The sequence below is a fragment of the Elephantulus edwardii genome, unplaced genomic scaffold (assembly GCF_000299155.1).
Source record: "Elephantulus edwardii isolate Elephantulus edwardi_28Jun2011 unplaced genomic scaffold, EleEdw1.0 scaffold00149, whole genome shotgun sequence".
Classification (NCBI taxonomy): Eukaryota; Metazoa; Chordata; class Mammalia; order Macroscelidea; family Macroscelididae; genus Elephantulus; species Elephantulus edwardii.
Window position 1 is genome coordinate 24,867 of NW_006399899.1, and position 24,275 is coordinate 49,141.

Below are 24,275 nucleotides of genomic sequence, written 5' to 3' on the forward strand. Positions count from 1 at the left end.
TCAGCCAATTCCTTCTGATACAGTGACTCTGTGTATTCCTTCCATCTTCTCTTAATACTTTCTGGATCATTTAATATTCTGCCCAAAGTATCCTTAAGTATTGCCACCTGTGGTTTGAGTTTGTTTTTCACCTCCTTCAGCTTAAGAAACGCTGAGCGAGTTCGGCCCTTTTGATTTTCTGACTCCATCTCTCTGCACATTTCATTATAGTATCTTGCTTTGTCGTCCCGGGCTGCCTTTTGAAATTTTCTGTATAGAAAAAAAAATATTGGCTGCTTCCTGGCCTAGATTATTAAATCCTGCATTCCCTTAGCATTTGTACTTTATCTTCCTTAGGAATGGAGAAAGTGAGAAAATTTGGCTTGTCTTCATGAAGCCATCCAGCCTCTTTGTATCTGATGATATGCCCTAAATGCAGAAAAGTGCTTTAGGATTTTTCACGTTACTGATTTTCCTGGGCTCTTCTCTTTCTGTCCCCCACAGGAAGTGGAGAACCTTGTAGAAACATTTTTGCAATGTATGAATTAGCTCTCCTATGGTCCTGCTACTCCGCTCATTTTTACTGTCTCCGTCTTAGGCCCCAATGTTTTCAATCATCCTTGGTTACCTTATGATCTCATGCTTGGCCTAATTTCCACCCATTATGTGACTCATTCAGGAGAGAAAGCTGCTCCTGTGTTTCTTTGCTTCGATTCTTTTTTGATCCGTTTTACCATGATTGTTTTCCTTCTCCTAAATCCTGCTGGATGATATTCTATTTGGGCAGTTTAAAACTTTTTATTTTGCGTATTCACATGTCATCATACATATCAAACATTCATTTAACAGCTGACTTAACAGCAGTCTTTACAGATTTTAACACTGAGTAACTTTTACTGTATACAAGTTACTTTATTTATATTATGCCATTCAATTATTTTAATAATTCAGAAGTTAAAAGTATAATCTTAAACTGCAGATGAGAAAGCTGAGGTTTTGATAGAGGTGATGAATTTTAAAAATTATAACAGTAGTTATTAATGTTGTTTGTTATGTGCCATCGAGTAATTTGCAACTCATAGCGACCCTATGTACAAGAGCCCTAAATCCTGCTCTATCCTGTGCCAACCTCACTGTCTCTGACACACTCACTCCACCACCCCAATCACAGAATCAATCCATCTCATTGAGGGTCTTCCTCTTTTGTGCTGTCCCTCTACTCTCCCAAAATGATGTCCCTCTCCAAGGACAATCTCTCCTCCCAATATGCAACAAGTATGTCAGAGTAAGCTTCAGAATCCTTGACTCCAAAGAGCATTACAGCTTCACCCTTTCTAGGACAAACCTGTTTATTCTCCTAGCAGGCCATGGTATATTCAACACTCTTCTCCAGCACCACAGCTCAAAGGCATCAATTCTCTTTCTATCATCCCTAGTCACTTCCAACTCTCCAAAGCATAGCATGTAATTATGAAGACTGTAGCCTGGATCAGGCACACCTTAGTCTCCGGCCTGACAGTGTTGCTCTTCAGTACTCTTGAGAGGTCCCTCACAGCTGACTTTCCCAATGCAATTCTTTTCTTGATTTCCTGGCTGCTGTTACCAACAGTGTTGATTGTGGAGCCAAGCAAACTAAAACTGTTAACTATCTCAATCTCTTCACCATCCATGCTGATGCTGTCAATTGGCCCAGTGGTGAGAATCTTTGTTTTCTTGATGTTGAGCTTCAATCCATATTGAAGGCTCTAGTCCTTGATCTTCTACAGCAAGCTCTTCAGGTCCTCCTCAGTTTCAGCAAGCAGGGTGTGTCATCTGTATAACACAGGTTGTTGCTAGAGACAATTAATTTTAAAGATGATAAAAATAGTAGTTATACTTGTTGAGAACTTAATATATCTGGAGTTTGCTCATGTGTGTGTGTGTGAAGCAAGTTATAATGGTCTAGTCCATAGAAAGTAGTTGTTCTAACCCAAAAGCTGCATTTCTCTGGCCGTTCCAATCCATCTGTTGCTCTGTGGGAGAAAGACAGTCTCCTCTTACTTGATATACAACCTCAAAAGCCCAATGGATAGTCAGCTATGAATCAGTTCCAACACCACAGCATTGAGCTAATATTTCCAAGGGACTGTGCTAACTTAGCATGTGTCTGTTTATTTCTTCTATACAGTGACTCTAGAAAACCCACTGCCCACATAAGGCTCAATGAGGTTACCCAACTGCTTATTCTGGATCCAGTAAGAGGCATCTTGGTGGCACAAACAATTAAGTGCTTGGCTGCTACCTGAAAGTTTAGTGGCTTGAACCAAGCCAGCAAGAAAAAAGGCCTAATACATGATTTTAAATTGTCATAAATTTTCAGTTAAGAAATCCTTAGGGGGTAATTCTCCTCTGTTACATAAGGTCATAGACTCATGCAATAACATCCAATGCTTAAGAAGAATACCAGCAAATAGGTATGCCAATACTGCATATTCAAATCTGACTGAGGTCAAGAAGATGCATTCTTAGGACATTCAGTCCAAGTCCCACCACACATTCACTCATGAGGACAATATAACTCTTCCCTCTTTCACTGATTCATTGAATCAAATGTCATGCCTGAAGAAGCTCCCTGATTGAATCAGTATTTTGAAATATTTTATTGTTTTCTTTTATACTTTGGAGATTAGAGTAGTAAAGAGATAACACAAAGTCACCTTGTGATACGTTCTCTTAAATGTGAATCAGCTTTAACTCCTAAATTAGGTCTGCTCTCAAACATTTCTTAATGGTCCTCCATTCTTTAAAAGGCACTCCACCATGTGTAAATGTTTGCACAGTGATTAGGTCTGCTGGCTCTGGGATAATGTGTTTCTTGGAAATTTATGTTTTCCTCATTGAAATATCTTCACACTGGAAATGGTTCTATATAGAAAAAATAAAGTATGATTTTAAATAAAAAAATTACCTCAGTTAGTTCATGCTTTGATTGGCAATGGTCTATAAGAATTGAATATCTATACATTAAGAAATCTATTATCTAAATGAGAAGTTATCACCAAGTCATTGAATTTGGCCAAAGATGGTTTGAAGAACTAGTTATACTTTTATATATTAAAGCACCACACATTTTTTATAGCTGAAGCAAGCCACTCTGAACTTTCATCTCTTAAATGCAGATAATATTATCTTTCATAATTTCCCATTTTGGTAAGAAGCACTGATACATCTTTAAGTAGTACTTATATTAAAAACTTTGTCTTCTTACTCATGTTTTACTTTCCTTCATTATACATTGCAGCATAAATATAAAACCCACTGCAAACTTCTCAATTCTGATTCCTGTTGATTTACCATCAGGTGTCTAAAGTTTCAAGTTTGAGTGAAAGAAAACTGCTTATCTTTTTTTTCCATGGAGCACCTTCCCTTGGAGTAACTGGTGAATCCAAACAGCTGACCTTTTGATTGACAGCTGAATATTTATCTCACCATGCCACCAGGTACAGGTGTTCTTAACATGTTCTCATTAGTAGCCTCATCTTGGATTTCCCACAAATTTCATGTTAGACTTTAAGCCTTTTAGCTGTTCTGTGTTTCGTTTCTGTATTTATAATTTAGCTATACTCTCACACCCAGCTTCTGGTTCAAGTTTACTGAGAGGACTAAATGAGAGGTGAGCAGGTTTTTCCTACCAAGCAAAATACAAAACTTACTGATAAATAGCACCATTTAGGGAATTCTCTCTGGATTAAATGAAGATTCTGTTAATCTTTAAAAGCAGTCCCTTTTATGAATAGATCCCTTTAATGTCAAAAGAGTAAGCTAAACCAGATTAATTTGAGATTAAAGTATGCCTTCCATTTAGTTCTGTTAAAATCTGTTTATATGTTTTTATACCATTTAAAAAAAACCCTCCACCTCATGGTCCAATTTTAGGGACACTGAACAGTAACAAATCAATAAGGCCAGGCTCATTTTTCTGAGCTTTCTTACTTGGGCAATGCAAAAACTCCTTCCAGATTTTCATGACAAATGGAAACAGTTCATGGAGAAGGCTCAGTAAATGGATGAAGCTGACATGCCCCCTAATCCATTAAAGCAATAGCCTTTCAGAGACCTGGGGACCCCACAGAAGCCATCCACCTACAGGGCCATTGATCATAACTTGAGGGATCATTTTAGGATATGGCCAAATCAGCATTCAAGGAAAAAGAGAATGCTGACATTGATTTTGGTAGAACTCAAAATTTTAAAGAATTACATCAAATTTTTAGATCACATCTGTTCACTGTAGTCATCTGCAAGGCATAACTCACACACCAATTATTCTGTGAAGCAACTGTCATTTAAAAAAACTAGTTTACAGGTCCAGTCTAATCTTTGTCCCAATGAGCATGTTCTGTTGCTGTTTTGTTTAAATGGCTGCCAATGGAAATAGACGTGTGGTGAATCATTAAAAACAAGCCAAGTGGTCAGGTGATTTCATAATTAAAAGGTATATAATAATAAGTACTAAGGATACGACAGATGATTAACAAAGCTCAAAACTCCAAAACTGTTTTTCAAAGTTATATTAGCTCCAAGATTATATAAATAAGTTGGACAAGATATCCATTTTTAATAATATACATCTAGCTGGACTAGGAAGATGATTGCCAGGAAACATACTTTTGAAAATTAGTCAGTGAAGATGTTATAGATCATACCAGCTAATCCATAATCATTTGTAAGGCATCTATAGGACTGGATAGTATTTCATACTGTGGGGTAGAAGTTCTCCACGAGTCATAGGTTGACTCAGGAGCAGCCAACACCAAGCACAATATCCTGTAACAAGATGAAACAAAAGTTTTTATCAGGGATCTGTCTCCCAGGCTGTGGCATTCATTGTTTCACAGACAAAATTATGCCATTGTGCTCACATAGTCTTGAAAGAGAGGTGGGGACTCAAACGCCCATTAACATTACTCTTGTTTTTCTCCTGTGAAAGAACATCTTCTGAGGAGCATACATCTGGAATTCTTTGCTTTTTCCTCAAATTTGGCACCAAGGTTCACATTAGAGAGACAGCAGAGTCAAGGTTACCTATACTCTTTCAACTCTTTGATATCAAGTTGGAACCGACTCATAGCTGACCGAGAGGTTTCTGAGGCTGTAAATCAGAGTGGCTAGTTGGACTTTTACAACTCTCTATGGACTATTCAATAAGTGCACCCTGGTCTATGGGAGAATAAAATGAGAAACATAGCTTTAAAATATTGAGGTAACTATTAGTAAGGCATTCAGCTGCTAAAAGATCTGTGGTTCAAATCCATAAGGTATTCTAAGAGAGAAAAACGAGGCAGTCGAAGCCTGTAAAGACCTACAGCCTTAGAAATGTTAAGGTACAGTTTTCTGTCCTACAGGGTTGTGATGGGTCAGAATCAACAGGAGGACAGTGTTTTGGGATTCGGGGCGGAGGGGGGGATGAGGGGGTGGATGAGGGGGTGGGTGCTTGTTGCTAACGTAAATATCAGGTAAGTATTCAGAGATCATTGCCAGGAAGGACTAGTCTTTGGAGAAGTATATGATGCTTGGAAGGTGGAGGGGCAGCATAGGAGGGGAAGACCCCACTCCGATGAGATGGATTGACACAAAACTGGGGTGATGAGGGTAGGTGTGTCAGGGACAGTGAGGTTGGCTCAGGAGAGAGCAGGGCTCCGAGCTAGTGCACAGTGCATATGAGTTGTCGTTGACTCGATGGCACGTAACAACAGCAAACATTGTGACATCATAGTTAATCTCTTAGAACTTTCCACATCCTTTCAGTGTTATCTGGGGGAAGGTCGTATTCACAGTACAGACATAATCACAATTACTTCAGTGTGGGTTTCTTTGCTAGCCTGAGCCAGTGTATGGCATTCAGACGAAACACCCTTAACATAGGTAGAAGCCTTCGCAAACTGTTTTGCCTTCAGAGGCCACAGTCTCTTAATCTCTAAAATTAAAGTTTCTCTCCCCACCCCCTCCCCCCATTTATAGACACTTTTTCGGGTGGTTTAGAAAATCAAATTAGATGAGAGCAAAAAGCGTGCAAATCTTCCGATCCAACAGAAATGCAACTATGCAGATGGTGTCTCTATAGGATGTTCTCTCAGATTTCATTCACTCTTGTGAATTAGCCTGTCTGTGATTCATGGCCACACAGAGCCCTCCACACATGACTATTCATACCTATTCTGTCTCCTAGTCGTGGAGGGAAAAGACAGAAGAAAATGAGGAGGGGGTAGGGGGAAGAGAAGGTATTTTTTTAAAACAAACCAAAAAAAAACACCAAAAAACACCACACCAATTCATTCAACCCCAAACTCATAATTCAGTTATTTTAGGCAATAGTACCAAAGTAATATATACATTAAAACAACAACAACAACAACAACCCAAAAACCAAACAAATAAAACCCATCAAAGTCATTACTGTGGAGCTGGAACTGACTCATAACTGACCTTCCAATGAAGTTTAAAGAGGCTATAAATGGCATGTGAGGCAATTGCCCATCTTTCGCCCATGGAGCTGCTGATGGATTCGAACCTCCAGAGAGGCACTGCCTTCGGATTGGCAGTTCAACTGCCTACAGACTATGACAGCAGAGCTCTGTAACTTTTACATTAAAGTTCAGTTAAAAGTTTAAACACCAGAGTAAGAAATACTGTGGGTGTTATCTTCTTCCAATGTGTACAGCTTCTCCTGCTTCCCTCAACTTTTCACCCTCTTGACACCCTTCAAAGGCTAATAACCCAAGTCTCCTCTCTATGGTAAAACTCTGTCCTTGGAATTTCTGATGCCCAAATTCTCAGGTCATACAACCTTTCATGTGTGTCCCTTCTGTATAGTTCTTATGTCTTATATTCTAACAAAAGTTCCAGAGGCAGGTAGAGATATCTTGTCTGTCTAGGGCCTTGGCACCTCTGCTTGTTCTACCAAAAAAACTTTGAGTAGTGTGTGCTACGGAGAGACAAATTTTCACAATCCTAGGAGGATGAATTAGGGCAGAGGAACGTGCACAGGCTCTCATGCAAGGGCGCCCTCATTAAACATCCAGCTGAACCACTAGAGCCTGAACACTCCCCAATAACCACTCAGCCAGACAGATAGGAAGTCGAGAGGGAAAGTCATTTTCCCTGGCAGCTCAGATGCATTTCACAGCCAAAGTGGAAAAGCACATTAGCTTCCTTCATAGCTCATAGGCACCCTGCATATTGATTTCATATTGACTCTCTCCTTTGTTTGGTTAAGTGCAATCTCTTCCACAAGGCCATGATACAATGGGAGTATTTTACATGTGCTTTGACCTCTGGTTAGCTCGCATCAAGCAGGTAGTGGGAAGAACACCGTACACAGTATCCAGAGCTCCTCAGCCATATCTATTAATTTTTTTAGGATTTCCCTTCATCTCCTCAACATGCTCCACCTTCTCCCTGTGGGCTGACAGCGGAAAAAAGAAAGCAAGATGTGGTGCTTATAAACACTACAAATCTGGTAAAGAAGGCTAGAGATGCAGACCTTTTTTTTTAAGTAAACCAGAGACTTGAGAACTTGAGAGCAGACCTCAAAGGGCACATGAGGTTGCAGGATTTGTGAATCTGTCCACTCTGCGCCCTGGGTGATCTTTCTCATGGTACTGTGGATGCTTCCATAACTCAAAATTCATTTTGTCACTTTTTTATTGAAAACTTTGTAATGTCTACTATTACTGTTAAAGTCTAAATGCCTTAACATTATACACAGTGAGCACTTAATATTTTGGTCTCATAATAGACCATAACACACACATCCGTATATAATTATACATGGTGAGGATGTTCTGATACTATAGGTCATAGAAAGTTATACTGTTAATAACCCAGAGGTGGCACATCTCTGGTGTTCAAATCTAAAAGCACAGAGAAAACTTGTCAATCTTCTTTGTTTAATTTATAGCCTCGATACAACTGCTAGAAAGCCAGCTATGAACTTGTTCTGATTGTAGTGTGTGTGTGCGTGTGTGTGTACACACTGACCTTGAGGGTAGTAGCCTGATGCAGTATGTATGTTGCCAACAGGGCTCAACAACCACATGTATCATTGTGAAATCCTTGGGTTAGCCTTTGACTTTTGGTATCCTCATACACAAAGGAACTAAGAACTACCTCAAATGCAAATTAACCCATTACCATTGAGTTGGAAGTGATTAATCACTGATCCTCCAACTGCACAGGAGGAAACAGTCCATATTTATTCCATGAAGTCGTTTGAACCTTCAGAGAGGTAGGGTCTTTGGATTAGCAAGGCAAATCCCTCTGTTGTTATTGTTATCTACCATCAAGTTGAAACTGACCCACAGTTGACTCTCCAATGGGTTTTCAGAGTCAGTTAATCACACAACAGGAGACTGTCCATCTTTCTCCTGTGGAGCAGCTGATGGATTTGAACTGTGTGCTTTTGAGATTGCAGCACAGCCTCTTACCACTAGGCCACCAGAACTCTCCGTGGAGCTCCTAAAAATAACAAAGGATAAGCAAAGTGCAGAACCATACTGTTGTTTGGAACCTTGGAGTAGGTTCTCATTTACAAGGACCACACAGAGAACTGTTCCACAGGGGGGTTTGGCTATGATCTTTATAGGGACACATCACAAAGTCTTTTTCCCACAGGGCCATTGAGTGGGTTCAAATGAACAACTTTCTGGTTAGTCACCTTCACTTAACCATTGAGCTATCAAAGGCTCTGTGGTGCATTTTGTGGTGAGATATTTTCTCACTTACTCATTGCCATTGTGTTAGAATACACTCTTAGCTGACCCTTCAAGGGGTGTTCTGATGCTATACTTCCTCAAGAGGAAATTTCCCATCTTTTTCCTTCAGAGAAGCCAGTGGACTTGAACAACCACATTTTGGGTTGTCAGCACACCTCTCTACCACTAGGCCACCGGAGCCTAGTGTTGCGTTATTCCCAAAATCACTGACAGGGGTGGTTATTGCAATCCAGAGAGTTGGCTGCTTTTTAGAAGCAGGTGCTTAGGCCTTTCTTCCTATGCCACTTTAGTGTGAAAGAGTCATCAATACATCTTACCACTACAGCAACACACAAGCCTCTAAGGGCAGGTAGGCAGAGGTAGTGAGTGAGCAAGCAGTTCAATGATTAGAAGTTGATCCCAAGTATCCAACCTGTAAGGTAAGTATTTTCTCCCTAAAACATCTGTACGCTCACATACACCATATGCTGCTGTCCTATGCCGTTGAGTTGGAATTGATTAATAGCTGACCATTTAATGGGTTTTTAGAGGCTGTGATTGCATGCAAGGAGACTGACTGTACACTGTTCTCTTACAGCACAACCAGTAGGTTTAAAGGTCCAGTGTTTGAGTGGGCAGTGCAACTCTTTACCTATTGGGCTACCAGAGCTGTATAGAGCGTTATACCATACTGGTCTGTAATACATACACTACATTTTTTCATATAGTGCACACATGTGGTAGCTTAGTGGTAAGGGATTGTGCTGCCAACCCAGAGGTATGTGGTTTGAACCTACCAACTACTCTATGGGAAAAAGATGAACACTCTCTTCTTATGCAATTTACTGTCTGTGAAAACCTGCTGGAAGGTCGGCTATTGGTTGGTTCTGACTCAATGGTATATTATAACAACATATAGCATACATAGTGCAGACAAAAAACTAATGTGCAAAGTGGTTGCATGCTTTGCAAACCTGCCTATCTCTTTTTTCTGTGTAAAATAGGGAATTTAAATACATAGATATGTATATGTCAAAAGCATATTAAAAATAATTTCAATGCACACATTAAAGGACTAAATTATTTGGGATATGAATCAAATCTCAATAAAGATGTTAAATTGTGTTTCATTGACTATACAAAGGCATTTGACTGTGTGGATCACAAGAAACTGTGACTAACTCTGAGAAGATTAGGAATCCCAAAACACTTGATTGTGTTTATGCAAAACCAATACATGGACCAGGAGGCAGTCATCAGAACAGAGCAAGGGAATACTGCATGGTTCAAAATAAGAAAAAGTGTATGCCAGGGATGCATCCTATCTCCATGCCTTTTCAATCTGTATGTGGAACATAACATTGAAGAGTCTGGGCTTTATAAAGAGGAACGTGGCACCAGGAGAGGAGGAAAACTCATCAACAACCTGATATGCAGATGACACAAGCTTGTTTGCCCAAACTGAGAAGGACCTGAGACATTTGCTGCAGAAGGTCAAGGACTATAGCCTTCAACATGGATAGAAGCTCAACTTCAAGAAAATAGATTCTCACCACTGGGCCAATTGGCAGCATCATGACATATGGTGAAGAGATTGAGATTGTGCTTGGCTCCACAATCAACACTCTTGGTACCAGTAGTCAGGAAATCAAAAGACAAATTGCACTGGAAAAAGCTATTGTCAGGGACTTCACCAGAGTACTGAAGAACAATGATATCCATCTGGAGACTAAGATGCACTTGATACGGATCATAGTCTTGACAACTACTTGCTATACATGAGACAGCTGCTGGACAAGAGTATTCAATATACTATTAACTGCTAGAAGAACAAACAGGTTCATCCTGGAGAGAGTGAAAGTAGGCTGCTCCTTGGAGACGAGGATTCTGAACCTCCATCAGACACGCTTTGGGCATGTTGTGAGGAGGGACAAGTCCTTGGAGACCGACATTATGCTTGGGAGGGTGGAGTGATAGTGTAAGCCAATGAGATGGCTTGACTCAGTGACTGGGTAATGGGAGTGGATGTGCTGGAGATGAAGAGGTTGGGTTAGGACAGAGCAGGGTTCAGAGCTATGGCACCCAGGGGTTGTTCGCTGTGAGCTGCAAGCAACTCAATGGCACTTAATAACCAAGTTGTTAAATATGCTGAAGAAAAAACAGGCGCCAGAGACTTACTTCCTAGGTTTGCAAAGCTCTTTTGCCATTGACTTTACATGTAACCTTGTCAAACTTACTTCTCCATTTGCCAGGGTTGTTATCTATAAGAAGAGTATTCTGAGAATAAAACCTATCTATAGGGCTGCCTGAAAATAAAGTTAATTAATTCATGTATAGAGATTAGAACAGCGCCTGCTTGAAGTTGTTAGATGCCACTGAGTTGATTCCAACTCATAGATCCAGCCAAGTGATGAAGTAGAAGTGTCTCCAGGGCTTTCTTGGCTATAGTCTTTATGGAAGCCGACTGCCAGGATGCAACTGCAGGACTCAGAATCACTGGATGGGTTTGAACAGTCACCCTGTCAGTTAACAGCTAATTGCTTAATCATTGTGTTGCAAGAGGCCCTTAGCTACTATATCATTGGCATTCACTAAATACGAACTACTACAACTAAAAGAAGGCACAGTGATGCAGAGCATTATATCCTGAGCTGCTAAACAAAAGGTGAATGGTTCGATCTGCCAAGCATTCCAATGGAGAAACAAGGAAACTTTCCTTCCATAAAGATTTAAGGCCTTGGAGACTTGATCGAGGGCTGAAATAAGCTGCAAACAATCTGGCAGGATTTGGTATTTATGAGGACGCTCCTCTTACACATCTGGACTCTGTTCTTTTCTCCTTCCCTTTGGCTACTTAGAGTCCTACAACTTCCTCAGAAAGGCCATCCAGGACTTTCCATACTATATCAAGTGCCAGAAACAATGGCTCCATCTTTAGCATCTACAAATCCCTTTGCCTGATTAAATCCAATTCCTGAGTCTCAGCTTATTATCACTTCCTTAGAGAAGGCCTCCTCTCCCTTACTTAAAAAAAATCATATCAAAACCTCTTAATTTTACATTTCCATAGCATCTTGCACTTACTTACCCTGAAATACAGTACTTTTTTTCTCATGTAGATGCTAAACATCTGCTTTTCTGCTTGATTGTAAATCCCTGAAACGCAGCAGCCCAGGGTGTCCATTTGGCTAAATAGCTGTTTTGGCCACAGTAAGTGCTCAATTAATGTTTATTGAATGCAAATGAATTTCTTTTTAGAGGACAACTGACTGCACTATGGCTCAAGGAGTGCCAAGAAACTTCCTATTGATGTCACTTCCTTTCTCTTCTGAACCATGAAAGAGAGCTCTTGCATCCTAAATCACTCCCAAGTTTAACTCTACCAGACTTCTTTGTATGGTGTACAGAATTTCCTTTAAAGAAATCAAATACTCCCATGACCATTTCACAGGTCACATCTGCACAGTGAACTGCCAAGAGGAAATGCCTTGGAGCAGAGCCCCAGTTCTGGAGCAGAGCCCTGAGCTGTCTACTTAGCTCAGGCTGTTGGGGAAGTCAGCACTTCTGGTTTATGTATGCTGGTATGGCAATCTCTTTCCAAAAGAGAAGTCCAAATGTGCTTGTTTACTGGTGGAGAGTAGAAGGGGGACAGTTCATACTGACGTCTGTGTTCTACACAGCTGCATGCTTAGGTTTGTTGATCCTTCTGCCTGACTAACTAAAAATTATTTTATTGCTGTTGAGTTGGAGTAGATGCACAGCTAGTCCTCCAGGGGGATTTCAGATATTGCCATTTGCAGGAGAGACTATGACCCATCTCTCTCCCACAGAATTGCTGGTGGGTTCAAATCAACTACTTTTAGACTAGTAGCACAACTTCCTGTAGACTGTGGTACCAGAACTCGTGCCTGGCAGAGGGTTCATACCTCTGTACCTACTAAGTTCCATTCCGCCCCACTCCCTATGCTTTCCTGAAATACCTTCTCCAGGAAGTTTCTCCTGACAACCTCTCCCTGCCTATTCTCCTTCCTCCTGTTCCATTACATTTCATCTAGCTCTCAGCACATACTACTGCTAAGCTCTCTACCATATATTTTTCTTGACATTTTCTTTTGAAATATTTGCTCTGCTGTTTACAATTTCACAAAGAACTGTTGTATGTTTTGATGTCCTTCCTAGACTATCATCTATTTGATACTAAAAAACCTTTACGTCGTACTTCTCTACATTGAACTTTGATTGGAAGTAGTTGTACAGATGGTGTTTATGGGGAATTTATAGCAAGAGTAATAATAATAATAGGTACTAATATCAGGTACTTACTCTGTGTGTGCCAAGTGTTTTACTTATGTCAAAATGTAGACTCACTGCTGTTGAGTGGATATCAACTGATGGCTGACCCTCAGGCAGGTTTTCTGAGGATGTAAATTGCATGGGAATTTACAGGAAGACCATGAACAAGATGGATTGACACAATGACTGTGGCAATGGTGGCAAGTGTATTGGAGACAGTGATCATAGGATCACTATGAGTCGTTGTCGACACAATGGCACTTAACAAGAACAAAAAATCATATGGGAGGCAGTTGTCCATCTTTTTTTTCCTTTGGAGCTCCTAATGGATTTAAACTACCAGAGAAATTCCCTCTTTGGGTTAGCAGGACTATTTCTTCCGTATTTTACAGATGGGCAATCTTAAGCTTTCTGAGATTTAAACACTTGCTGATGATTACACCAGTTGGACCATGTATAAAGGTTAGCCAATCTTTCTTTAAAGTCTATAATGCTTAGCCATTTTTCAATATCCTGTCCCAAATGGGCAGAACTTAAACACTGGCTTGTGCTATTTGTCCTGAAAGTTCTGAATATTCCTATATTCCTCCTTTTCTCTCCTCCTCTTTCCTTTGTTTGAGTAAACTCATGACACCTTACCCACTATTTCTAGAGAAGACAAGATACAAAAGGGGTGATAATTACAATGATAATACATGTCAAATGTGAGGAACTACGTAGGAAGGAGGGCACAAAAAGTATTTCCAGTTCTCTTTCCTTCCACTCAAACAGGTAGCATTAAATCCAAGTTAAATAAAGGAGAATAAAGTTAATTTCCTTCCCTATTCTACACACTAAGAGTTTCTTATTCACATTGTCATTTCATTAAATTCCTAGTGTCACTGTGTAAGATCAACACTTCCCTCGGCCTTCGGTTAAAAAAGAAAATTCAACTCAGGCAGCGTTTGGCTGCATAAGAAAATTCTGTGACAGTCAATATAACTAATGAGAAAGGAGACGATGTGGCTAGACCCTGGAGAGTCTCTTGACATGGAAGATGGCCTGGCAGAAGTCAAACTCATTTTAAAATGCTTGTTCTTCATATTAACTGAGAACAAGAAAACTTTGATGCTGAAAACAAGCAGATGCCTGAAAGCATATTAACTGCAGCTTGATAGAGAAATCAAAGATGCTGTCAGCTCCACAAACAACAAACAAAAAAGCCCCAAATGCATTTCCATCCCTTAGTCAGTGCTGGAATTGGTTTTCTGCAACACAGCCAAATAGGAAAGCTCATCAACACTTTAATCAAAGTAGAAGGCTGGCAAATGTCCCTAACTTCCATGTCTCCTCCCCATCCGGCACCACCAGGGTGAAAACAATGGCAGACCTTGAGGAGATCTGCCTAGGAAAAGGTGCTGGGACAGTTGGGACATTTTACATAGGGTGGAGTCATCACATTCACTTTATGTAACAGTACCCCTCCTGCCAAGGAGAAAAATAGGACCCAGCAAGTGTCTTCTCTCCTGCTACAAAAATTGACCCTTCCACAGTGAGGTTGTGGAAGCTGAACTGTTGCAACATATGATACTGGGTATATCATTGGTGTTCGCTGCCGTTAGATGCTGCCATCACCATGTGCCATCACCAGGATTGTGTATGGCTTGGATCCTTGTGAACTTGTTGGGTTTTCACTCACTGATTTTTGGAAGTAGATTATTAAGTTTTCCTTTGTCTCTCTCTCACTGCTACTGACTTGCAACCAACTCACAGCAGAACTGTCTTCCACAACCCCCTGCCTCCCCAGATCAGGTTTTCAGAGACTGTAAATGACCCAGGAGGAGACTGGCTGTCTTTCTCTAAGGGAGTCCCTAGTGGATTCAAACAGCCAGAGGTGCTACCTTTATTCCTAGACTGCCTTAGTCATGAGGTTCCCCTGAAACTCACTGAGCATCAAATCAACACCTAAGCGAGCCTCACTGAGAGATGGGAAATGGCTAAGCATGGGGTGACACAGCCTGGAATTAAACCTGTGTTTCTTCATGAACTCTACCACTGAGCCATCAATCCCCTCTGCCGTTGGTGTACATAAGTGGATGAGCCCAAGGAACTAGGCGGCTGAATCACTGAGGCTTTTATTTTTTTTTTAAGAATTATGAGAGCTATGCTCCCTGTAGCATTTCAAATGCAACCCCATTATTATTTCTCTATTGTAGAATTGTGCTTTTTCTCATTAAGTATCTCTGGTTTATTAGGTTGAGGGTGTTCATCTGAGACACTTTTATATTTGCTTGCATGCTGCATTATTTATGGGAAATGTATCTTTATGATCTAATACATTATCCTTGCATTCCTGTAAATAATAAACCAACTTCGGAATGAGGTGCCAGAGAAGAACTATACAGCCAGCAATTCCTTTCAAACAGCTGAATCCTCAGCAGATTATGTTTGCTAATGGTAACAGAGAGAAGAAGGAGGACCTAGAAAACTCTGCCTCCTCTGATTTGTTGCTCAAATGCTGCTATCTCATTGGCTGACTTGCAGCACAGGATCAAGGTCTGATTTCTCCTGCTTTCACCTCCACCTAAGTTGAACCATGCTTTATAGAATTCTTTAGCATCTTGGTGGCTTCCATGCACTGACCGATGGGATGCTGCTGAAAGGTAGAAAAAGAAGTACAAAAGATGGAGGCAAAGAAAAAAGGACAGGAAGCAAGGTTGTTTATTTAGACCCTACAGACACAGGCTAAAAGATTTGCAAAATAAAGGTAATGCCACATGGCTGATGTGACAGAACCAGTTCTGAAGTCTTTGAATTTCTCCTTTTTGAAGAAACTCTTTGAGTTTCACTGCCATGGTGAGTCGGGGCAAGGGGAACAAAATATAAGCCATGGGACAACGTCAGAAAGGGCACTAAGCTTATGAGGAAGGCCTCTCAGTGGGCCAACTCAGACAATCGGGTCTGGAGTCTCCTTCAGAGAAAGGGATGAGGTGAATGACTACCCAATTTTTGGTGAAGCACTATATGTGAGCGCCTTTAAGTGCTTGGTCTGCAAGGCCTCTTAGATCATCTTCTCCCAGGAATCCATTTGTTCCATTGTTTGGGACAACTCTCTGAACCTTGTGCTTGTTCTGATCTCTTTCCTGGGCACTAGCCTAGCATGGCATACCTGACAACAGGACCACTTCTTTGCCCTCAAGCTCCAAATCTCCATGTACTTAAAGCCTATCTAAAATCTGTTGCTGCTCCTGTACTGTTGTAGTTGTTAAGTGCCATCGAGTCATAGATGACTCATGATGACCCTATGAATGAAAGACCTGAACTCTTGTATAACTTTCATCGTTTCTCCAGGTTCATATGGTTTCCAGAGGCAAGCTATTTCGGAAGTGGATACCTCCCCTGCTTCCAAGCTTGTTTTAATCAGGGAGATCCACTGAACACTGTCCACCATGGGTAAGACAATTAAAACTGAGGGCCACAGATTAAATCACCCACCTGCTTCTAGAAATTTCTGTTAATTACACTGTAATCACCCAATTCAGAAGCTCACAACACTAGATCACTCTTTCTGTTGTTGTTGTTATTGTTGAGTTTGTTTTTTAGATCTTTGTAAAAAACCAATTTTAATGACAAGGTAGGGAGATATGAGGAAGAACTGTGTGTTAAACAGACCTTTGAACTGATTCATTCTGGTTTGATCCTCTGCTAAGAATTTACATTTCCACCTTATATATGTTAGACCACTAGTTCTTGATCTTTCATATCCACTAGTTGTCAAGTTTCTTTAGTTTTATGTCAAGATAGTCTTTCCCATTTATTTCTTATCTTTGTAGTCTAGTTTAGGCTTTTTGATCAATCTATCAAAATATTTTCCAGACTTGGTTGTAAGTTCTCTCTCTCCTTTTCAGTCTATTTAGTGCTTTCAAATTGGTTTTAAGACCTTCTAATGTTCAGATTCTTTGACTCCATCCATGTAACAAATATTATTAAGCACTTAACTCTACATCTGTTCTTTTCCTAGAGCAAACATTCAGAAACAAAATCTCCTGCTGTCATGAAACCTTCATTCTGGTAAAGAGAAATAAAAGGATAATAAATTATGCGAAATCATGGGATAGCATGTACTAAACTGCATGACAGCATAAGAAATGCTTTACAGAAGAATAAAGCAGAATAAGAGTCAAGTCCAGGAGTTGGTAAACTTGCATAAGGACCAGATAGCAAATATTTTATGCTTTGCAGGCTACGGGAGCTCTGTCATAACTAGGTAACTCTGCTGCTATAGTACAAAAGTAACCATTGATAATGCATAAGGCAATGGGCTTGGCTGTGTTCTAATAAGACTTTATGATGCCAGATGGTAGACTGGAGTTGGTCCACAAACTGTAGTTTGTCACTCCTGATTTATTATGGTAATAAGAACATGATATTTTTTAGAAAATGGTCAAGTAAGAGCCCTTTAGATGAGTTGCCACTTATGGTAAAAAAAGATGACTTATAAGCTCATTGTAGAAAGGAGTCAGGAGGACAGAATCCCTGGGTAGCATAAATGACTAATACCCTTGGTTGATAAATGAAAGGTTGGTTATTCAAGTTCACACTGGTTCTGGGGGCGGGGGATGGAGCATCAAATAAACAATTACTGAAATCTTACAGAACACAGTTCAACTCAAGTAAAAGCCATCCTACACAAGGGAATGCCATAAATTCAAACTGACTTAACAACAACTGGCTTTAGGCAGGGGCAACAGGAAGCGCATATGCCCACAGTGGGAAAAACGTTTGATGTGTTCAGAAAGGAAGCTGTTCTATCTGGAACTAACCGAACAAGGATGTGATGACATTTTATTTAGTTTTGTGTGATATTTCTTATTTTTTTTTTAAATTTACAAATTATATTGATTTTTCATTTCCTCATCTAAGGGAGTGTGAATGTAAGAAAGTCTTTTACAATAATACCTCTGACAATTCTTGGGTTCTCTAGTCATGCATTTCCCAATTTTAAGGTGCATATGCTATTTCTCCTTTCCCAGAATGCATTCTCTCTTCTAGAAATGGCAACAGAAGCTTTTTGTAGAGAACTGCTCCCCTGTCTCACTCTTACTCCTTAGCCGTTGTATGGCCCAGGTCTTGCTAATCAGCATACTCTATCAATGTGATCAATGTAATCCATTGAGGGGATAGACCTTTGAGTCAAGCCAGCTTAGTAAATCACAGAACTTTGTTATTTTTATATTAGGATGTTTTGAAGGACTGAATTGTATCTCCTGACACCAAATATGACTTGATAGTATGGAAAGCATGATCCTTTTGAGACAAGCCATTTTTTGTCATGCTAATGAAGTCCTATGGGTGGGGTAGATACTAGACTTAATCCTTCTGAGTGATTAGAATCAACACACACACATGTGGAGAGGAAACATCTACATGTAAAGGAATTATCAGCAGATTATCAGCAGGCACTAAAAAACTAGAAGGGAGGCCACTGGTACATGTACTTTTAGCCTCCAAAACTCTATACAATCACATTTCTATTCTTTAAATCTACCCACGTGTAATAGTTTTGTTATAGCCAGTAATAAAAAAGGAAGTGAAATTTCTCCTGTTGGTGATGAATTGAAGAAGGTATACAAGTTTGCAAAAATAGAGCTAAGAGATCGTAAGAGAAGGAGGGACTGATTTTTAGTCACAGCATCCGAGCCCTGAATCTCTAGTCTAAAGTCCTGGATCTTCAATTACATGAGCCAATAAATACACCTGCCTCTTTGAGTTGGATTTATGTTGCTTGCAAATGAAGGAGGCCCAGGGGAGCACATGCACACTATTCCTTATCCGGAAGGCACTCTAACTCATGCTCAAGTGTCTGCATTTACAAAGTTTTCTCAACTCTCCCACAGCACACCACCATCGGATTCTCTGTTTCTTAGGTCACTAGTTTCTTCCTGGTCTTTCAGATATGTATGTGTGCCTCATGCTCCCGATTAGAACAAGAACTCACTAGTTCACCTCCCTTCTTAGACTAAGAGATGAGGATAGTCATGCCTGTCTGTAAGGCAAAGGAGCAGGAAATTATTTATGTGTACTTATCTGTATATATAGACACATGCATGTAAACATTGAATAATAGTAAGAACATTGCCACTCCTTTCCTGCAATTAACAATTGCCAGGTTGCAGTAAGAGAACTGCATCAAAATCTAATTCAAAAAGCTGAATGTATCATTGAATGAGGTCTTAAAAAATTAACAAGCATCAGAAAACATTTGCATTTCTATAACTCTTGTGCTAATTTAAACAGCTTTAGATTTAATTAAAATATGTATTTCAATTGATAATAACGTAACTTGCATAATTAGCATCAAGTGGCATCTAAAGGATATTTTTTTAAAAAACTAATCTTGAGTATAAATAGACCTAATTAGCAATTAGAATAACACTTTATAATTATGTTTTGTTTATAAATGCTGTAATGTCCAATTCATTGTTAGATAAAACTGGTCATTAATGAAAATAAAAGTTATGTTTTCCCTAGTGTCTCCATGAAGGCACCTCTTAAATGCACAAGCTTTAATGCTGTCTACTTTCTTGTTGCTATTTGGCAAGATATTTAAAACCTTTGTTCTGCAATCAAAGGTAACATAGACTATGCCTAACCTTACACTCTAATTTTATACCTTTGTGATCATTAAAAGGGCGAACTTGGCCACAAGACTAAAATTGTTTGTGTCAGACCTAAATAGATATCTAATATGGAAGCTCTATAGATGGCAAAGACATTCACGTTCACATGAAGAGTAATAAGACCTGGCACATGAACAAGAACAATGTTTTGGTGACTAAGAGAATGGTGACAAAAAGAGAATTAGGGAGGCAGGTTGGACAGGGAGATTGACGGAGGCGACATCTGCTCAGCTGCAGGTAATGTGGTGGGAGTGAAGGAAGGACCGCCACCTCGGAGAGTCCAGGCTATTGATAATTTGGAACTAGAAACAAAAAGAAGGTCAAGACAAATGGAGTACCTTCTGGATAAAAGCAAATGCTTAAACTATGGAAAGTTGTGAGTTTTCCCTTAGAAATGTGACGATGGAAAAAGGACTGAATGTGTGAGCCCACGTGTGGACAGCCACAATCTGACAGGTGATAAAAGAGTGTGTGAAGGAAGTGGAAGGACCATCAGAGGTGTAAGAATTGTAGGAATGGCATACAACCCAAAGTCATAAAGAAAGACAGTATCTACAAGTGGGTGTTTAGCTTTCTTGCATTCTTACTGTGCTGCCAACATGGACTTCAGAGAAGTTAAAGCTCACTGTAATAGAGTAGAGGTATGAACAGTACCACAGTCCTACAGCATGGTAGGAACACCCGCTGGATTCAGGTCCTGGCCTCGCCATTTGCTCTCCTGTGGCTCAGCTTGATCATCTGTAAATGAAGGTGCTAAGTCTGTGCCCTCCTGATGAGGTTTAGGTAAAAGCATTCATTCATGGCAGGTGTTTGATTTAACCCTCTGCACAGAGATAAGTACTCAAGATAAGCGGGTGAATGATAGCTAAGTGATAGAATTTTGCTTTTTGTGTGGGAGACCCCGAGTCAATTCCTGGCTAATGCACTTCAAGCTCAACCATCACACCTGTGTCAGTAGACTGGCCTGCGTCAGGGAACCGCTTCCAGTGGAGCTTCTAGAATTAGACAGATTAGAAAGAAAGGGTGAGCAAAAGGTCTGGTGATCTGCTTCTGGAAATCAGAGAAGAAAAAAAAAAAACCCTATAGATGACAATGGTGTGATCATGGGGATGCCAAAGGACTGGGAAGCCTTTTGTTCCATGGTACGTGAGGTCATCATGTGTGGGGGCCTAGCTGATGACAGTAAACAACCATTGTCACCATCACCACCACTATTGCTTATTCCTACTCAACTCTCCATGCAAATAACAAATTTACTGTTTTATCATATTCCTTTACCCATTCTTTCTTACATTTTTAATTTGTTTATGTAAGGCTTAACGAGGAAAACAGACTTGCCTAGGATCGTGCAGATCCTAAGTGTTGCAACAAGCATTCAAACTCTGACCATTAGACTCCATCCTGAAATATGCATTCACATTAAAAACTTTCCCAGAGCCTTTGTGCTGTAACAGTGTGAGAAGACAAAGTTGTCCATTCAGTTGAAAAGGAAACTGTCTCTCCTTCTTTCTCGCCCCACACAGCCGGATCCCAGCTGACAGGAAGCTCGTTTTGCCCACAGGAGGCTCATTACACCAAGGAGGTGGACGCAAGATGCGCAGGGTGGTCATTTCCAACTCTTTTTAGCATTGGTAGCAGCAGTCGTGTTTGTTATGCAGCTTCCTTGCCCCAATTTTGCATTTTAGAAAAGCAAATGCTCTTAATCATGGGGAGAAACAGATGTTATTCTACATCGTTCTCCAAGTGAAATACCACCAGGGTAATCACCCCCAACACAAACATCCACCTGCCTTGAAATAATAGGAAACCACTATCATCCAGCCATTAATCTAAATAATCAATGGACGAGAACAGTTCTTAAAAGAGAGCTCCACAGAGTTTAATATGCTAGGGCTAACCCATAGCGTTCAGATGTGTAAAATTATCCAGAGCTTTGTAGAAGTAATTTTAAGCAGTGAAATACCAAAAAACCAATAGAAAGTATCAAACCTTACTTGTACAAAACAACCATGGCCTGGGATACCATCCATTTTCTGCCCTGTAGACTATTATTTTAAAGCTGGTCAAGGAAAATATTTTTGAACAGAAACATCAGCCTAAAGTTTTTGTTTTCTCTCCAACCAAGAATGATGTGGAAAGTACCATTTCTACCAGAAACATGCAAAAGCTGGATAGTAAGAGTTGGAAGATGCTGTAGAACTAACCTGCTTATGTGTGGTTAAGTGCAGAGAGGAGTCTCCAAGTGAGACAAATGAAGGGTTAGTAGTTCAATTCCACCTACTGAGGCCTCAAAAGAACTTCCTGGGAATTTACTTCCTCTCCACTGGCAGGCATGCCACAAAGATTTTATGATTTAAAAAACTTTTGCCAGAGAACCAAGCTCCATGGTCACTCAATTGTTCTGTTTTAAAGATCAAGGTAAGTGACTGAAATCATACATTCTTCTTGACAACATTCCACTTTTCCTATAAATTGTACCAGTCACATCAAGCCAATTAAATTATTACACTATCCTTACCTAAAACTCTTAATCTCTCAGCTCCTACTACCACTTCGTTGTCATCCGCCGAGAAGAGCAATTTTCCAGAGACTGTTTTTACTTCAAACTTTTTCCCATAAGCTTCTATAGCTTTTGGACCTGGAAAGTAGAGAGAGAATATATCAGTCTCATTGCATTTGACAACAAAAAAGCTTTTCACAGAACCTATACATCTGACAAGACTGCACTGAGCTTTGATGCAAGTGGATTGGTTTTCAGAAGCCAGCTATGAAAATCAGACCAGTGACTTCAGTCATGTCTTGTCAATTACTTTTAATCATAGGCTCTCAAGCTATGATTTTAAAGTACATCATGTCCTTCCTGCACACCAGTGCTTGCATGATATTTCTCTTAGCAAGCTACCAAATTACTGTCGAATACTCGTACATTTTCCCCCCTTGAAGACATTAATACATGAAAAGCTTACTATCTTTTGAAGCAAACCTCTTATCTTTGGCCAGTCCCAACTGTCAAAAAGGGCTTCTTCAAATTCTACTGAAATCTGTCACACTCCATACCACAGGCTGCAACTGACAGCAAACCAGATGAGTCTATTTCCTCAGCATATAGGTCATTTCCTGGCAGAAAGAGCTACAATGCATTGTTATCAACTGCCTTGGAGATTATCGAGTCTTTTATGCTAGTATTTAATTATATAATAGTCATTGTTGTGTACCATAGAGTCGGAACCAACCCCTATCTGACTCTCTGATGGGTTTTCAGAGGCAGTTACTCACTCAAGAGGAGACTGCTCATCTTTCTCCTACAGAGCAGTTGGTGGTCTTGAACTACATGCCTTTGGGAATGCAGAGAGCTTCTTGCTACTCAGCTACCAGAGCTTCCACTATAACAATAATAGTGTAAAATCAAGGGAGCTCTGGTTACTGTGTGGCACAAAGCTGCCCTGAGGTTCAAATCCACCAGCTTCCCTGCAGGAGAAGGATGGACAATTTCCTCCCAAGTAATTAACTGCCTCTGAAAACCTGCTGGAGGGTCAGCTATGGGTTAGTTCCAACTCCACAGTACACAACAACAGTGTAAAAATCACAGTGGCTTATCAGCAACAACAGATTGCTGTTCTTAAAGCTGAGGTTATTCTATTAAAGGGAGACAAGGCCTCTGATTTCAAGGATTTACATTCTCACATTAAATAATAAATCTGTATCATAAATATCCCAAATATAAAGTAATGAATTAATCAATAAATAAATGAGAAAACTCCATTGAGTTTTAGGTAACATCTATATTGTTGTTGTTGTTTGGTGCTGTCGAGTCGTATACGACTCATAGCGACCCTATGAATGAACAGCCTGAGCACTGTTCATACATAGAGTTTCCGGAGGCAAGCCATTTTGGAAGTGGATGCCGCTCCTGCTTCCAGGCTTGTTTTAGTCAGGAAGCTCCAGCCAACACTATTCATCTATATACAAAACAAAAACAAGTTAATATATTAAAATAAAAAAAAAATTACAGTCTATCTGAGTTGGATTTACCGAAGTTCAGGTAAAAGTTAACTTGCTTGGGTGCTGGTTATAGTCTCTTTAGAGCATATTCCTAGAAGTGGAATTGCTGGGTCAAATGGTCTCTATTTGCAACATTTTTGAAAGCGCCTCACCACCTTCCACAGTGGTTGCACCATTTTACACTCCCACCAACAGTGAATAAGGGTTCCAGTATCTCCTCAACCTCACCGGCATTTGCTGCTTGTTGTTCTGTTAAATTTTGCTAGTCTTACTGGGGTGAGATGATATCTCATAGTTGTCTTGATTTGCATCTTAGAGCTAAGAATTTTGAACATTTCTTCATGTGCTTGTGGGCCATCTTTGTTCACAATAGCAAGGAGTTCGGAGCAACCTAAATGCCCATCAACAAATGAATGGATAGAGAAGCTATGGTATATTCACACAATGGAATACGACGCTGCATTGAAAAACAAGGAACTCATGCAATATTATTCAAAACGGCTGACCCTCGAGGACATTATGCTGGGTGAAATATCTCAGTCACAAAAGGACAAACACTGCATAGTGCCACTGCTGTAGAATGAGACTGACATCAGGGTTAGGGTAAGAA

General features: G+C 40.1%; 1 protein-coding gene across 1 annotated transcript in view; it reads right to left on the reverse strand.

Annotated features, from left to right (window-relative positions):
• Positions 1-22,170: 22,170 nt before the first annotated feature.
• Positions 22,171-24,275, reverse strand: part of LOC102855540 (delta-sarcoglycan-like) — a gene marked incomplete at its 3' end in the record, with an annotated part of 449,465 nt that continues 447,360 nt past the window's right edge. The window contains exon 4 of the mRNA XM_006894744.1: positions 22,171-22,301. Coding sequence (XP_006894806.1) covers positions 22,171-22,301 — 131 coding nt within the window. The remainder of the gene's footprint in view (positions 22,302-24,275) is intronic.